Genomic DNA, 14,422 nt, shown 5'->3' with positions numbered 1-14,422 from the left:
AAGCTTTCTAAACTTACACTGAAATGTTTTGCATTGAAGAACACAGAGACATGCAGTTTTGTGTTTTCTGGTAGGGAAGGAATTCAGTTATGCCTTGACTGTGCAAACATGGATCATTGCTTTTGTGGATTTTCTGATAACAATTTAAAATATATGATGCTGATAATAAGTTAGTTTAATATAGGTATTTATAGAAATACAACAATGGGATGGGTTGTATAATAAGGGTTCACATCAACTTTAATGTAATTTGAACATATTCTCTAGGTCAACATATTTGAATAGCTTCATATAATTACAAAATAGTTAGAAAGCTGAGTTTTAAAATCGGAAAACCAATTATTGGTAAGCTAAAGGCAGCTTGGGGGTTCATCCTTGGAAGAACTGAAGGTATCAGGGTCCTTTTGACTTTGGTCTTTATACAGATGCTCTTGGATGTCTGATCCTGTGGGAGTCTGAAACTGCTCCCTCTGTGCAGGTGAGATAACTTAGCCCAAGAGCTCATCTGGCAGCGAGAAGCCCCTTCTACCTTTGCCTGCTTGCTCAGTTGGGCCACCTCCCCCTTTAAGGCATCGGAGGTGACACGTTCTTCCTCCAGTTGGTGCTGCAGGTGCATTTTCTCATCCTTGAGAGCTTGAATGTCTTTTTTCAAAGAGCAGATCTGCTTCTCATAGTCTTGTGTTTTCCGTTCGAAACTTTTTTCAAGAAGTCTAGGTGCAAAAGAAAAAAATAACTCAGAATTTCTCTAAATTTCTTTAACCTGAATTAGAACAATACATCATTTTGAAAATAGTAAGAGGAGACTTGGAAAGGAGACAAGTTAATTAGGACCTACTGTGACAGTTCCAATAGACAATGGCCTTATTTTTACCTGTTTCCTGTCCTCTTAGGTTAGGGAAGTTTCTTATACCTTCTGATCTGATAAATGTGGCTCTACTATGGTCACACGCAAGAAACACAGGGTAGGGAGGCTGAACTCAAAGACTCAGTGGTGGCTGGGATACTGTATTTCTGAATCCATCCTAGTTCTGTGTGGTTCCCTGTGGTCTCTTGGAGGGGTCTCTTCCCTTAGCAGAGACCTTGGCACATTCTGCCAAGTACTAGCCCCTGCCAAGTTCCAAGGATCCTAGAACGGTTTGGCTAGTTCCTAAATAAGTTAATACAGCCATTTAACATGTCAAAGGGGACCAGCCACTCAAACATTCTAAAATAAACTACAGCAAATCCAGGTACGCCAAAGTCCCTAGAAACTCAATTCCTTGTGAGATGGTTGCTCAATTAAATATGGGACAACTGACCAAGACAATAAATAACCAAAGAGAGATGTGACCTAGCCCAGCCTGACACAGCCCGGGGCTGGGGAGGGGGTGCAGTCAGAATTGAAGCAGTCCTAGGGCTCCAGGAGTTTATTAAATCACCATTCTACTTGCTAGGCTGTCATCTCAGTCCATTTTATGACTTGCTTTCATAGCCCAAAGGGAAAATCCCAAGGAAGAGAGTCACATTCCCAATAGGGTTTTGTTTCATTCACTTTTAGAGATACTAACAAACTTCTTAACCTTGTTTTTACATTTTTCAAAAATCCACAGAGCTCCTAAGAGGCCAGTAAAGTACCTTGAAAAGAAGAAAACTGCAACCAAGAATCTATGTTGAAAGAATCTCAGACTTGTACCTAAGCTGGTTGGGAGTGCCCCCCCTCCCAGACTGCTGGCATCTGTACGCTCCTTGAGGATTGTGACAGGGGCCAAAATGTCCCCTGTCAGCTGATCAGGGGCCATATCAAGCTACAGGTGAGTGCTTATGATGACTACAATAAGTTTAAAGTCACCTGGACCTGGCCTGCCTCTCCAAACCCCTTCTTGAAATGATTGCTCCCAAGCAACCCCGGTGCACCATGAGATGCCAAGAACCAAGCTCCTCTTTTAAAGTTAAGAGTTCATTGGAAAATAAAAATTTCAAGGTGAAGAGCCAAATGTCCCTATTTTAAAACTCATATAGGATCATGAAACACTTTGTCTATCTGTTAACTCTTGGAGCTCCTTGGTGACATTCCCTCCCCTAACGTTGTGGCATCCATCCTTGTCCTTACGCAGACCCAGGCTCTTCTGCCAACTAAATGCACAGGAAGTTATATATATATCCTATCACCCCAGGCAGCCTGAGCCTTGTAGCCCTGAAGAGAAAGATGCCAGGAATATTTGGTTTCTCCCCAGCACCCTGCCACGCATCCCTACTTTGAACTCTAAAACCTTTGAGTTGACTCTAAGAGAAGGGAGCACAGACTGTTAGAAATGAACAAAGGGTTTGGTATTGAGATAGGGAAGGTGGGACTGGTACCGTACAAGGTCATGGGGACCTGCCTTAACTGTTGTGAGGTGGGTTCCATCCCTTATCGTCTGGGACAAGAGTCAAGTTAACAGACACAACAGACAGGGGAGGGAGGAAGGTTGGTTTCCTGGGCAATAATTTTACTTCTTGGACTTGATGGAAGTTGAAAGGGGTGGCAGTCTCTGAACTCCTGTCTTAGCAATGATGGGAAAGCGAGAACTTCACGGTGGTCCACTGCCCACAGTTGCAGACCCTGTGCAGTGTCTGAAAGGCGCACACTGTGGGATGTGGCTCTCACACGTCTGACTCTCTCACTTCCTAAAAGATTCACCGCCCCCCATCCTGTATCTGTGACCTGCTAGCTGCAAGCCAAGAAGCAAAGTATAAAACAGTAGAGAGAGAGAGAAGGAGGCAGTAACTTTAAGGCAAACTAGGTTTCATACATTCTTTGTCGCTCTTCTTTTTGCACATCATCAAAGAGCTGCTTGGTGAGGTTGTCCATTTTTTCTGTGAAAAGAGAATGCTCTTTGAAATATATCTGCAAACCAACGCTTCCATTGTTTCATGTCATGTTTAAGAAAGTGAGAATGTGAGAACAGTCATGGGATATTTATGACTAGTAGGACTTGAGATGAGAGGGTAACTGTCACTTTTATAATTTATAAATCAGAAATACAGACAAGGGCGGGGGATAATCATTCTGACAAACTGGTCCTGTTGGAATGTGTGAATAGTTTCATTTATAGCACTTTTTTTGGTCTGAGGATCATTTGTTTGATTTGAAAAGGCATATTGGCTTTGAGACAATATACATTATGAAAACTACATGGAAACCCTTTTGGGTTTCTTCCTTTGGGAAGAAAATGGTCAATTTAGAAGCCAGCGGCACCTCTGCTCCAGTTGTGACAACCAAAACTGTCAGACAGGGCCATATGTCCCCTGATGGGGAGAGGGGAACCATAGTGGTTCTCTTGGCTCAGAACCACTCATTCATGACAACCAAGAGAATAATGAAGCATCTGTCTTTATCTGGGGAAGAGGAAGTATAACAAATCTCCTGTTGCATTCAGTACAAGAGTCTCTAACAACAAAGCATAGGTTGAGGGGACACTGGAAAGCCAGGCTATCATCACTGGGGTTCTGGATATTCTGCAGCTGTGACAGGCCTGTATTCCCAGCATATCCGCACCAAACAGGTGCCCTTCAAAACGGGAGGAGTCCATTAAGCCTGATATCTCTATTTGTATATAGCTGACACCTCATCCTTGACTTCCACCCCATTTCTGAATTCTGCCCCAGAGGGGAGCCCAGGGATGAGGTGATGATAACTACCTTGAATTACTGGTTTAAAAAAAAAAAAGCCAATAGTTTAATAGTTTGTTAAATGAGGTATCAAATGTCCCTGAATCAAAATAACTGCTACAGAATGTCACGAGTCAGCCAGAAAATACTAGAAAAATGCTTAAGCTTTAATTTAGAAGCCAGCATATTTGATATAATTTTAATTTTCAGCTCACTCACAGAATTGGTTTCAGTTCTGGTGCTTACATCTTAGGCCATTTGCAAGGGGGTGAAAGAGCTGCCCAAATGTGATTTTGTCCCCGGGAGCAAGGGGCTGATGTCCACACTGGAATCTCAAAAAGGGGAAACATTCGATAACAACCCTTAGTAATAAATAGGTCACAGGGTAATCGAAGGCTGGTGCTTTTCACAAAACATTGTTTGCCATGTTTAGGGACACTCAGAGCATAAGCGGTTTATAAACACTGGGACTGAAAGTTTTCAAACACTTTTTAGAAGGATATATAAAATTATGGACCCAAACAGGCCAATGCTATCAACTATGTAACTTTCAGGATGCATTTGTGGGAATTTAAATTTTCTTGTGGGAAAATCCACCTAACGTTAGAAGAAAGAGCAAATATACCCAGGAGCAGTGTACTGTGATAAAGGAGGTGGAGGTGGACAAGCTCTTCCCTAATTCAGGTCGAGGTTTCCTCAGAGAACTCTGACCTCGTGTGTCGGTCACCGCCCACATCATCAGTCCTCAGAGGCAGGGTGGAGGATGTGCAGTACCTGTAGCAGGAGGTCACTCCCATCCTGGGCGTCATCTGAACAGCCCTTCCTGCTCTGCTGGCCAGGACTCAGGATGTTTATTTCCTCCTCCTGACCTCTGTCTCTCCCAGGCCTGAACCCCCAGGGCACCTGTGCTCCTCCGGCCTGGTGTATCCACGGCCTGCTGGGCCTGAGGTGTGTGCTGGACCCCCAGGCCTGAACTCCCACTCCCCTGCTGCCCTGTCAGAGCTCACAGAAACAATCCTCTTAAATGGGTATGGTCATTTAAACCATCTGGTCAGGAGCCCCCAGGTTCCTGTTCCTATCAGGATTTAGCAAGGGCTTGCAGTCAGATTTTGAGTTAGAAAGCTATGGATGGACAGAGCTAAGCTGCTCCACATCCCTGAATGAAAGTGATACTGCTGGTATCTGACAGCCTGGGGGTGATATGGCTCAAGTGCTTATTAGCAGGGCCCTTCACTCAGAGCCGGGGCAGTAAGCAGAGGAGGGGGTGCCACTGAGACCAAGTCATTTGGACAGATTTGAAATTTGACTACAGATCCTCGGCCAGCAACAACACTGCTCCGGCATCACCCCGACTGTGCATCTGGATCACCACAAAGGTTTTTAAAAATATAGATAGATGCCTGAACTACCCTGGCCACCACCACTCACAGACACACCCATGCATACACACAGACACCGCCCCCCCGCCATCTTCTGATGGAAAAGCTCCAGGCTTATGGCCCAGCCATCTGTATTTTGCAAATGGCCCAGACGGTTCTGAGACAGGGATTATCGTGCTGTCTGACAAAAGATGGAAATAAAACAGATGCCTCTGTAGGGTAAAGTTACCACAACTTAAATATAGTTATTCCCTGTGAGGCAAAAAATACCCTCATTTCCCTGGGTACACAATGCAGATTCCTGGTTCTGCCTAAAACTCCGTTCATACCCAGTAGTTATTTCCCTAATGACTAGACAGGTGAGCACATGAATGTTTGCATCGAGCCGCCTTGGGCTTTACCTTTCAACTCTTCAGTCTTCTCTCGAAGCTGCAGCTCTGTTTGCTCTTTTTGTATTTCCAGTTCTGAATTATGCTTCTGAAGCTTTGCCAATTTCTAGCGAAGAGAAGAAAAAAAGCTTTTTTGTTTAATTTTTTTTTTCAACGTTTTTTATTTATTTTTGGGACAGAGAGAGACAGAGCATGAACGGGGGAGGGGCAGAGAGAGAGGGAGACACAGAATCGGAAACAGGCTCCAGGCTCCGAGCCATCAGCCCAGAGCCTGACGCGGGGCTCGAACTCACGGACCGCGAGATCGTGACCTGGCTGAAGTCGGACGCTTAACCGACTGCGCCACCCAGGCGCCCCCGAAAAAAAGCTTTTTTGAAAACCTCACTTCCAGTTTTGTCACCACAGCCTTTCTTGGTGAAAAGCTGTATTTTTATTTATTTATCCATCCATCTATCCAGCTCAGCTCCTATCCATAGAGAACAGCCAGCACCAGCCCAATGCAAGATGCTGTCTGTACTCCACTCACGTGCAAGAGCTCCATGTGACTTCAGGCACTGGCTCTCAACCTGACCCAGCAATGGCTGAAATCAAGGAAAAAGAGCCAAATCCAAGGTCTCCTCAAAGTCAAGAAAGCACCTCCATCCTTTTCTTGAATCTTCTCGATAGCCAAGGTATTTATGTATTTAATATGATAGAAATAATTTATATATAAAGTGAATCCACACTTTGAGAGTGTTATTACACAGTAAGGATGTGTGATCAAGACAGGAAGTCTATTATTTTAGCTTCTTCTGGTAAAATATCTGCTGGGCTGACAGCTGGGGCCACTGGGTACTGAAGGTTGGTGACCGGCAGTGTGGGCAATGGCATCAGCTGGGCGCCGGACCACGGGGAAGGTGCCCTGGGGCTCCAGGCTGCCATAAACCTGGATGCTGTAGAACTTGAGAAAGTATGAGAATGGAGGGTAATAAATACTACCTCTTTAGAAAACAGTAGCTCACACTTGCGCAGGGCTCTATGGTAGGCACTTGGCTAAATTATTTCATCTGGCAATTGTATCATTTCAACAACTCTGGCAGTCCCTTGTTGTTATTCCCATTTTACATATGAGGGAACTAAAGTTCAGAGAGGGTGTAAGGGACTTGCCCAAGGATACTCAGCCAGACGGCAGCGAAGACAAGATTTGAACCTGGGACGTCCGACTTCTAGCTACTGCTCGTTTTATTACACTGCAGACATGAAAACCTGCTCCAAGCTTTTCATTGCTATTTTGGGGAAGGCACATGCCAGGGCACATACCAGATGGGAAAGCAACAGGGACTGACATCATCCTGGAAGAGAGGGAAGCATCTAGCCAGGGCTCCTTCTCTTTAAAGGGGCTTCCATCACTTCATAATAGTTGAAAAAAAGAGGAAACTTTATGTTCTGCTTCTTGAAGTAGGAGCCTCCTCCTCTTCCCCCAGACTCTAGGACTCTGATCTCCCTTCTCCTAAAAGCTAGGCATCCTTTGGTAGTGGAAGCCAACAGCAAATCTGATCTGTTCTGCAGAAATCTGTTTTGTTGGAAAATGCTGCGCTGTGACCTTTTGCACGGAAAGACTCGCATATATTTCCATAATCGCACCCGGCACAGACCTCTTCCATGGCAGCCTTGTATTTCCTCCCCTTCTCCTCATAATTGTGCCTGTGGGTAGCTGCCCTGTCCAGTTCTGATTCCAGTTTCTGAATCTTCTCCATGTCACCGGCTCGAAGAGCAGCCAGGCTGGTCACTTTCTCCACTAGCCCATGGTTCTCTTTGTTCTAGAGGAAAAAAAACAGGAGATGTTTAGGGATTTATCCAAAATGAAGAAGCTGTTCCATTCGTTTCTCACAATCTCTGATGTGGCATCTAAATCCATGACATGTATCACCATGATGGCACGTGTGACCATCTTCATCCCAGTGAAAACAGCAAGGCCGATCTTCTCAGGTAAACTTCCTGAGCTGATGGTGCATTTAGTGTGGGACCAGCCCATTCCTGGAGCTCCAAGACAACCCTAATGCTGTAGGATGAATTGTGTCCCCTGCTGCCCGCTCACCCCACAACTGTTCACACACTGCAGCCTGATACTCAGCACTTCAGAACGTGACTATATTTAGAGATAGGGTCTTTAAAGACAAAATTAAGGTAAAATGAGGTCATATGGGTGGGCCTGACTCTAGCATGACTGGTGTCCTTTTAGGAAGAGATTAGGACACAGACACACAGAGGGAAGCCGGTGTGAAGACAAAGGGAGAAGGCTGCTATCTGCAAGCCAAGGAGAGACCACTCAGCAGAAACCAACTATACCAACACCCTGACCTTGGACTTCTAACCTCTGTGATGGCAGTCCTAGCAAACGAATACACCTAGAATGGAGTCTGGACAGCATGGGGACTTGCAGGGGCCCTGCTCCTAGCTGTCACAGCAGCATTTTGCTGTTCTGCACGACCCATGTAACATGCAGGCCTGTCACCCCACAGCACAACGATGAAAGCTGCATCAAAACCTCAAGCTGTTTACACATTCATCCCTTCATAAGGACCCCTATAGCATCTTTCATGGCTAAGTTTCAAGTTTACCTTAGGAGAATCTCGGGATTATTTGAGACAGGCAGACCAAGGGGTGAGTTTTATAGATCTGGACACTGCATATTCCACAGTCCTTCTCCACTGGCTAAGAACATGAGGATTTTATTTCCTACCAGTGAGAATGGTATGAGGAATCTCCCCAAAAGAGGCAGGGCTGCAGTTAGACCATATAGACCTTTGAGCAGGTTAGAAAGTGCCAGCTCCCGTGAGCCAACACAGCCCTGAGGGAGCATGGCTTGGCATGCAGACAGCATCTTTGTGCAGATTAAAAAAAGGCACCCCTGCCTCGAGGCAGCACAGCTTTTTACCAGGACACATGGGTTGGCAAAATCAAAGTACGGCTGGATTTCAGCTGCACTTGCACTGTTGGGCAGCGGCCCTTGTGCAGTGTACAACCTATACAACCACATGTAGCAGCCCTTTACAGTGTACTTCTGTTTTCTAGAGCAGGTGGTCCACATAAACTATTTGAACCTCCTAACACCGGCATAAATCTTAACAGCATTGGCTGAGGAATTGGCCCAGGATAAAATAAATTTGTTAGAAAAAGTATGTATGAAAGATACATTTACAAACACCTACCTGATCTTCTAACTTTTTCTGCAAACGCTGGACCCTGTAAGTAAGCTGAATGTTGAGCACAAATCGTCGGATACTCTGGAATCTGCGCCTGGCCAGCCACGCCCGTGCATATTTCTGAAGGATCACAGCCTTGTGCTCCTCCAGCATCTTTGAAACAAGATATTAGGAAACATAAATTGGCTCTCCAGTGTTTCTCTCACAACTCCTCCAATGTTGAGTGATGCAACTACCAAAATATTTTCACAATGCAAAAGACAAATTTCCTGTAATCAACCCACAGAATCCTATTATACCTAGACCACTGAAACAATAACCAAACCCCACCTATAGCAGACATGTGTGAACAGACACTCATATACCAGAACTCCCTGCTCTCTATGAAGGTCTTCACGCAGAAAAAGAAATCTCACTATCATTGGTGAAAAATAACCTGAGCCCTGGGAAATTCATGCCCTAAGAAAGCACGGGGTCTCAGCTGCACCTTCCGATACTTCCTCCTCGCCAAGAGTCCTCGGGTGTAGGCCTGGATGGTGATGGTGGCCATGCGAATCAGCTGGTACAGACTGCGGACAAGATATCCACGACAGTACTTCTGAATGATTATGGCTGCCCATGCTTCTTTTAAGGCTGTTGCGGTAACAGCTTTCCTTGGTTAAAAAGAATGCAGAGTATATCTGTTATCCACAGAGCACTGACTTCTACTGTAGAGCAACATGCTTGCATAGCATTTAAAAAAATATCTATTTTGGGCGCCTGGGTGGCGCAGTCGGTTAAGCGTCCGACTTCAGCCAGGTCACGATCTCGCGCTCCGTGAGTTCGAGCCCCGCGTCGGGCTCTGGGCTGATGGCTCGGAGCCTGGAGCCTGTTTCCGATTCTGTGTCTCCCTCTCTCTCTGCCCCTCCCCCGTTCATGCTCTGTCTCTCTCTGTCCCAAAAATAAATAAAAAACATTGAAAAAAAAGTTTAAAAAAAAAAAATAAAATAAAATAAAATAAAATAAAAAAATATCTATTTTGAGAGAGAGCGAGGGAGTAAGCAGGGGGAGGGGCAGAGAGAGAGGGAGAGACAGAATCCTAAGCAGGCTCTGCACTGTGCACACAGCCCGATGTGGGGACTGAACTCACAAACCACGAGCTCATGATCTGAGCCGAAATGAACAGTCAAACACTTAATCCACTGAGCTACCCATGTGCTCCAGCAGTTTGGTTTTTGTTTTTTTTTTACTGAAGAATATTCAAATGTCTTGCAAATCTACCCATTAAACTCTACAACTCATTTACTCTAACACCCACTGGAAATCAGTCTCATCACGTCTCCTTTTCACCCTGATCTGAGTGTGGACCTGCTCTAGGCCAGAGGAACGACGTGGCAACTGTCACATTCTTCACATGCAGGTGGATCCATCCATCATCACTCACATACGTGGAAACAAAACCAGGCTTTCGCACTGCTTATCCATCCTTGTGGGAAATCACGCTAGAGGCTCTAGATCAGGGCAAATTATAGCCTGGGGACCAACTCTGCAGCCTTCCACCTGCTGCTATTGCCAAGTGTTATGGCAATGCAACCACACCTATTATTTGTATATCATTCATGGCTAATAACGGCAGACTTGAATAGTTGAGAGAAACTGCAAGGCCCCTAAAGCCTGAAGTAGTTGTGGCTTTAACAGAAAAAGTTTGTCAACTCCTGTCTAAAGGTCTAGAAGTGAAGAACAAAGTTCTTACCTTCATAGTTTACAACCTCATGTAGCAGACAGACTTACAAATGGCCAAGTGGGACAAGAGGAAACATAAAATAACTACTAAAATATCTGTAAAAGAGATTGTACAGAACTATCATTCTGCTTGTGAGTCTGGCCTTGATGGAGAGGTGGGATTTCTGTAGACAGTGAAGGTTGGAAAAGGCATTTCAGGCTAAGGATCAATGAACACATGGAGGCCTAGCCATGCCTGAAATATTCAGAAAAAGAGAATCTCTCTGAAATTGCTAGAAAATAAGATACATGAAGAAAATTAGCCAGTGAGGTTAGAAAAATAGAAACCATTTGTTATTTAAGCTTATTTATTATTTATTTTGAGAGAGAGAACGAGCAGGAGAGGGGCAGAGAGTGAGAGAGAGACAGAGAACCCCAAGCAGGCTCCTCGCTGTCAGGACAGAGCCTGACGTGGGCTTGAACCCACAACTGTGAGATCATGACCTGACCGAAATCAAGAGTTGGACGCTTAACCAACTGAGCCACTGAGGCATCCCGTTATTTAAAAGTATATTTACTGAATACCTACTCTGGTGTGCGAAAGTATGACCCTGGTTCTCCCAGAGCTTCCATTCTTATGAATGTATCTAGGCCATGGGGGGGCCTTGAACACTCATGTCAGAGACTGAGTGTAGGAAATAGGGGTCACAGGAGGCATTAAAGGCAAGAGGAGGACAGTGGCTCCATCAGACCCTGCTTCAGGAAGACACGCAGCAGGTAGAGGCTGTGTTGTAGGACCATAAAGCAAGTGGTGGTGAAGGTCAAATCTAGGGCCAGGGTGTGGGAATGGAATGATAGGACAGACACAAGAAGTAAGCAGGGGTAGAGCTGTCAGGCTTTGGTGATTCCTAAACAGAAAGGGAGCGTGAGTTGGGGAAGAAGAGAACCCTGGGCTTTCCTGCACTGGAGACTGCTTCTATTGACTGACCCAGGGCAGGGGAGGGAAAGCCTGGCTGTGTATGTAAGATGGTCACCTGAGGTGGGATGGTGAGTCTAGTTTGGAGTGTGCCGAGGCCGTGGTGCTGAGGCCGTGGTGTGCCAATCATGTAAACAGGGCCAGATGCTGCTGGAGGTCAGGCCTCAAGCTCAGGAAGAGGTGAGGTTCAGTGACACGGTCTGACTCTTAAATACTTGCCTTCTCAACTATCCTCACAGTGCGCCAAGGAAGGAGGCAGCACAGACACAGGCAAGCACACACTGTTGTCTGGGAAGAATGCCATCTCACAGGCCAGCCCGGCACAGCCTCGTGGGAGCACTCAGTGAGGGCTGGGATTGGTGGACCTGCTCTCCACTCAGCCATCCCTTGGGACAGGGCTCTGTGTTTGCTGGCAGAGCCTTGCCATGGGTCCCTAAGGCATGGCCTGCCCCCTCCCCATCTGCAGGGAGGCTGGTCAGTGGTTACTCATGGCATTTACTTAGGGACTTCCCTAGGGCCCTGTCTTAGGCATTTTCAATTCCCACAGAAAAAGGGCCCAGTCCTTCTTCCTGGTCTCACTGGGGATTCTGATTCGCTTCAGCAAAACCCTGATTGAAGCTTCCTCTCTTCAGGGTCCTAGTTGTCACTGCTGCCATGGGAATAGTAGGCGGAGTCAGGACTACCTGCCCTAAGGTAGGTAGACTCACGGCTGGCCCCAGGAGGACACCCACACACATCTGCACCCCCCAGGAGAAAGGTCATTTGTCCTTGACAGGTCCCTCCCCCAGCGATGAGCAGTTAGGAGAGTGGGCCACACAATTCCACACCACTTCCTTGGCTCCGGCCATACCTCAGTTTGCTGACCCGGCCATACCTCACAGTTTGCTGACCCCGGAAGTACTGCTGGATTGTCAGGACAGCTTGTCTTTCTCGGAGAAACTTTTTTCTCTGGAGCCAGCCACGGATGTGCTTTTGTATCACAACACAACTCTGCCTGAGCTTATCCAATCGGAGTTTCTCTAAATAAGCCACTTGTCCTGCTCTGAAGAAAATTTTGGTTTTACCAAACTGGTACTGATTAGAATCCTGGAAGAGAAAAATGATAGAATCACAAATAAATCCTTCAGAGTTTATAGTATTTGGAAAAGATGTTTAAGAGATTCGAAGGTGCCAAAATATTGTTATTTTTGACACACCTGTTCCTTGACATAAAGCAGAAAGATTCTTTTTGTTAAAAAAATTTTTAACGTATATTTATTTTTGAGAGAGACAGAGAGAAAGAGAGAGAGAGAGAGAGTGAGGTGGGGGGAGGGGCAGAGAGAGGAGACACAGAATCTGAAGCAGGTTCCAGGCTCTGAGCTGTCAGCACAGAGCCCAACATGGGGCTCGAACTTGTGAACTGTGAGATCATGACCTGAGCCAAAGTTGGATGCTCAACTGACTTAGCCACCCAGGTGCCCCAAGGCAGAAAACTTTTTTTTTTTTTTTTTTTAATTTTTTTTTTCAACGTTTTTTATTTATTTTGGGGACAGAGAGAGACAGAGCATGAATGGGGGAGGGGCAGAGAGAGGGAGACACAGAATCGGAAACAGGCTCCAGGCTCCGAGCCATCAGCCCAGAGCCTGACGCGGGGCTCGAACTCACAGACCGCGAGATCGTGACCTGGCTGAAGTCGGACGCTTAACCGACTGCGCCACCCAGGCGCCCCAAGGCAGAAAACTTCTGATTATGACCTAGAAATTTATACTGTGACTTGTTTAAAGCCACTGGGGGAAGAAATGGACTTGAGGTTCAGGGGTCCAGGTCTGTCTGTGGGGTAGGAGGGCTGTGTGCATGCTTGGTGATTCTTAGGCCATTGGGGAGCTTTGGCTTCTCATATGTGGTTTCTACAATAGAGCAGAGCCTGGAAAGGTCTGGTTTCTGTCTTTATTTTGGTTTGTCTTCACCACCTCCTTTCCTGGCCATGGTAACTCTGTCCCCACTTCTTTTCTATCAAACTCACTGCCAGAGCAATGACCTAAGTACACATGGAGTGCCATGTTTGGGAACCTCCTGGTGTAGTGGCAGGCTCAGTTGACTGTGTAATATAAGCCAGGCCCATCGAAGTTCCTTAAATTGTGGGAGGTCAGAGTATGATAGGAGGACTCTGGGGGAGGTCAGGGTTCAAGCCTGGGTCTGTAATGGTGACTCCTACTCTCAGGAGATGATGCCCCTGTGAGTGTGTCTGCTCTGATCTCCTTAGCACTCAAATGCTTGGGCATATTTTCTTTCATCTTTGGCATTCATGACAACACAGTCATGGGACAGGTGGGTAGGGAAACACATTTGGGAGATGGGCATCTGGGTAAGAGCCCATGATTCCAGGAGCTGAGCAAGACTGACCTGGATGAGCCTGTGTAAAACCACCTTGCACACCTCCTTTTTATCACTGAACGAAAGCTCCTGCTTGGTCATGAGCACACCATAGCGACTGTAGAACTCAATGTATGTCCACCTGCAAAGTCAAAGAGGATCTGAGGAGGTGTGGCTGTGAGGAAACATGGCATGTCTGTGGATCCCACTGCTGCTGGGGTGGCAGTGGGGGTAGATGGGAGTCTGTTCTGAACTTTGACCTTTGACCTCACCCTGAACACAGCAGACCAGGAGTGGTTTTTTTTTTTTTGCCAATACTCTACTCTGATGATTATGCTCTCCTCCCCCTCCATCTCCTCCTCTCAGGAGCAGTGGGGAGGCAGGAGGTGATGTTCACTAGCAGTGAAAACAGGTGATGGGATGATGGTGGCCCCTGACCGGCACATGGCCGCCAGGGGCCCCCTCTGGCCTTCCTAGGGAAGAGTGGGAATATCTTGGGGCATCTTATGCAAGTACCTGACAAAAAACATGGCAGCCTCTCCCTCGGTTCTCAGCAGACCTGAAGGTCAGCATTTTCCCCCCAAAACAAGGAGAGACAACCTACCTGGAAGGGTAGCTCTGTGCACTAATGCGAATTGTTTCTAAAACGCCGCAGGCTCGCAGCTGCTGAACAATCCTTTTAGAGTCGAATCTTAAAGAAGAAGATTTCAATATGTGTTAAGCTGTCATGATGGACAAATATGCCCATGAGCAGTGCAGCAAACCTGCCTGGACTGTGAGCCCTGAGGAGCGGGGTCTGCCTCTGTGATC

General features: G+C 46.4%; 1 protein-coding gene across 1 annotated transcript in view; it reads right to left on the bottom strand.

The window, feature by feature from the left end:
* The window catches only part of MYO5C (myosin VC), a 104,311-nt gene that overhangs the window by 36,633 nt on the left and 53,256 nt on the right, over positions 1-14,422 (bottom strand). The window contains exons 17-25 of the mRNA XM_058737705.1: positions 14,217-14,303; positions 13,643-13,754; positions 12,135-12,346; positions 9,071-9,236; positions 8,590-8,736; positions 7,033-7,197; positions 5,411-5,504; positions 2,772-2,835; positions 530-710 (exon numbers count right to left, since the gene is read on the bottom strand). Of these exons, the coding sequence (XP_058593688.1) occupies positions 530-710; positions 2,772-2,835; positions 5,411-5,504; positions 7,033-7,197; positions 8,590-8,736; positions 9,071-9,236; positions 12,135-12,346; positions 13,643-13,754; positions 14,217-14,303 (1,228 nt within the window). The remainder of the gene's footprint in view (positions 1-529; positions 711-2,771; positions 2,836-5,410; positions 5,505-7,032; positions 7,198-8,589; positions 8,737-9,070; positions 9,237-12,134; positions 12,347-13,642; positions 13,755-14,216; positions 14,304-14,422) is intronic.

This window comes from Neofelis nebulosa, chromosome 7 (genome assembly GCF_028018385.1).
Source record: "Neofelis nebulosa isolate mNeoNeb1 chromosome 7, mNeoNeb1.pri, whole genome shotgun sequence".
Taxonomy (NCBI): Eukaryota; Metazoa; Chordata; class Mammalia; order Carnivora; family Felidae; genus Neofelis; species Neofelis nebulosa.
The sequence above is the reverse complement of the archived record's forward strand: the minus strand, read 5'-3'. Positions and strand labels throughout refer to the sequence as shown.